Genomic DNA, 3,280 nt, shown 5'->3' with positions numbered 1-3,280 from the left:
ACATAACTTCTTGATATACGATATGATGGTATATGACATGCAAAATATAAATAGTAATTTAACCACATAGACCAGAATTTTTTTTTTTTTACGGCGAAAAAGTTATATTGTAGCTAACCCTCTTGGACTCCTAATACCCTAACCCCTAGTGTATGGTTCTTTACAGCAATTTTTCAAATTTATTTTATGGTACATTAAACTAGATTAAAATTCATCGACAGATTATCAGATTATAAGTTTCTCAAAAAACAATTTCTAGTTTAAAAGTTACAACCATTCAAAGTTATTTCAGGGAGTAAACTTGTGGAATTTTAAACTTCCTATGGTCATAAATCTTAAACAAAAAGATATTTTATAATGAAACTTGAAATCTGTCAATAAATTTTGGACTAATTTATAATAGAACTTAAAAAAATTTATTATCTTAGAAGACGTAGTTCTAGGAAGGAGACAATAAGGGGTTGGGACGGGGTTCGGTTAGCTCCAATTACCTAAACTTTTTAAAACTCATCCTCATTTGATACCTGTATTAATGTACTAAAAATTTAAGTATGCTGCATAGCTCTTAATTACCTATTTTAAACAACAAAACTACTAGACACTCGCCTGAAATACGTGATTTCTCCCTTGTTTAAAGTTGTTTTTTACATTTTTGAAATGAGGAAGAGTCTTCTGATTAATAAACAAACAAAAAATTTTTGGGGATGTGTTGCAAAGTCTTAGAGCGCGTTTCTACGCAGCGTGAGATATCTTTATTAATACTGTTAGCACTATAGTAACACGATAAAAGTTTAACAGCTGATTAAGCTTTTGAACGTCTTTTAAACGTCTTCTATACGCAAAGAACGTTTGAAAGACGTTTGAAAGACGTTTAAAATACATTTAAAACCTTGACCTGAACATACGTTTAAAACCTTGACCCTAAAACATTGACCTGAACATGAGTCATTTAAATACAAATCTATGTAATAATAATACAATAATGATCTTAATAGTAGTAGTAGTAGTAGTAGTAGTAGTAGTAGTAGTAGTAGTAGTAGTAGTAGTAGTAGTAGTAGTAGTAGTAGTAGTAGTAGTAGTAGTAGTAGTATGCAACCGAGGTAATGGCGAGAAAGAGTCGAAGCACTTCGTTTATAAGAAAAATATGAATGGTGAAAAAATGTATGCAAATATCTAACGTATGTAAACTTCAAATTATGTGATGTTAAAACATATATAAAAATGCATCAAGTTTTTCAGTTTGACTTTCACGTATAAATTGCATTGCGTCAACCTCTCCTTAATTTTGATCTATAGCATTTGTTTTTGTTAAAAAAAATTATTTTATAGTTTTAAAATTTCGTAAGTCAACATGCCCTCGTGTCCGAGTGGTTAGCCAGCTGAGCTTTATTACACAAGAGCCATGTTCGAGTCCGACCTCCGGTGACTTTTTTTTTAATTTATTTTAGGTTTTTTTAAATACACTACACTTATGAAGAGATTATATACAAACATGTGCGGCTTAAACATATTCAGAGCACAACACTTTTCCTCTCCCTTCCCCCCGTTAACTGATTTACTACGAAAAGTGGAATGTCACGTCAATAAATTTAACATTTATGTTCGCAGCACTACATTCAATCTGGTAAAGTTTGTTAACCGGCCTATTTATACTTTTATACTCGTTGTTCTGCTTGTAACGTACCGTAGCGCTTCTAACTTATTTGTCAGAAGAAAGATTCACTTCGCCTATGATTTTAAATTCGCGACTTTGGGGCATCGTCAATTAAGACAACATCTCCGCGTTTGACTTTTACAGATCCATTACCTTTGGAGACCTTGTGGTGTTCACGTAAATCCTTTAAATATTCTTCTTTCCAACTTGTTCTAAAATGTTTTAAGACCATAATATTGTGTATATGTTGTTCAACTACTTCGACTTGTTCAGAATTCCTTGAATCTTCTGCTATCGCTTCCAGATTTAACTTCCGACCAAACACTAAATGGTTAGGAGTGAGCACTTCGTCACCAACCTCTTCATAAACGAATGTCAATGGTCCGTTATTAATGACGCATTCGACTTTCTGAATGACTGCCATCAATTCTTCATAGGTTAGTCTAGAATTGGTGAGTACTTTCTTTAAACACCTCTTTGATAATCGTACAAGTCTTTCGAATATTTCGCCCCACCAGGGGGCGGCCACTACATTGAAAGCCATTTGATTGACTTAGATGCAACAAAAGTTTGAGTTTCCTCCGCTGTGAACTGCGTGCCATTATCCAACAAAATCTCCGACGGAACGCGACGTTTTGCAAAGAATCGTCACATACCACGTGTAGTTGCTGTCGCTTAACAATCGGGAACTAAATCTAACACAAGTGCACGGGAACTGCAGAATGTAAACAAAAATACCCAGACTTTATGTAAGGTGCTATATCCATGTATTGATTTTACATATTAAGGTCCAGCATAGTCTACTCCAGTGTACTTAAAAGCATGTTTGTAATTCAAACGACTCACAGGCAACGGTGAAGAAATAGGATAAAAGTATGGCTTTCCTTCAAATTTTCTACAAAGATAACATTTTCGGATTGCACTATGAATTAAACACCTAGCCTTGGGAATCCAGAATTTATTTCTTAACTCATTCAGTGTTTCTTTCACACCATTGTGTTTCACGAGGACATGACTGTGCAAAATAATTAGCTTTGAAATATAACAGCTCCGAGGTAGAAATATCGGATCATTCTTTAAGCATCCTTTACATCGAACGATACCGTCCAATTCAAATAAACGCAATTCTTGCCGCAACTGTTTGTAGCTCGATGCAGTCATAACGTCACGTTGGACATGTTTGACCCACATAGTAATTGCTTCTTCTCATTCGTCACTTAATAACGTTAAGATCTTCAAACCATTTAGTTTTCTTAATCTCATTTTCAAATTATTCACAAAGCGTAATATCCAGGCTGCGACTCTTAGTAAACGTTCATAGCTATTAAATTTCAATATAACGTTCATAGCTATTAAATACTTTGTATTTTTTGTGCAAACTTTGTTAATGTAACAGCTACTAATGGTGATTTTCCTTCTTCCTGACTGTCATTTTTTTTTGGAAGAGATTTCTCATTCCAGATTGATGCAATTTTTGGTAAGATTTCCAAGCTTTAAACATTTAAAACACCTACGTTTTCTTTTTAAAAGTTGTTTTCGAGCAATCAAATTGGTCACTGTTTTGCAATTCTGAGATTTGGGATCTTTTTCACAAAAGATACATGATAAATTGTTATTCAAGTTGTT

General features: G+C 33.7%; 1 protein-coding gene across 1 annotated transcript; it reads right to left on the bottom strand.

The window, feature by feature from the left end:
- Nucleotides 1-2,437: 2,437 nt before the first annotated feature.
- On the bottom strand, nt 2,438-2,815 carry LOC136082642 (uncharacterized). The gene has a single exon (XM_065802056.1). The coding sequence runs from the start codon at nt 2,813-2,815 to the stop codon at nt 2,438-2,440; it is 378 nt and encodes a 125-aa protein (XP_065658128.1).
- Nucleotides 2,816-3,280: the final 465 nt, after the last annotated feature.

This window comes from Hydra vulgaris, chromosome 07, assembly GCF_038396675.1.
Source record: "Hydra vulgaris chromosome 07, alternate assembly HydraT2T_AEP".
NCBI lineage: Eukaryota > Metazoa > Cnidaria > Hydrozoa > Anthoathecata > Hydridae > Hydra > Hydra vulgaris.
This window is presented reverse-complemented; position numbering and strand designations above follow the sequence as displayed.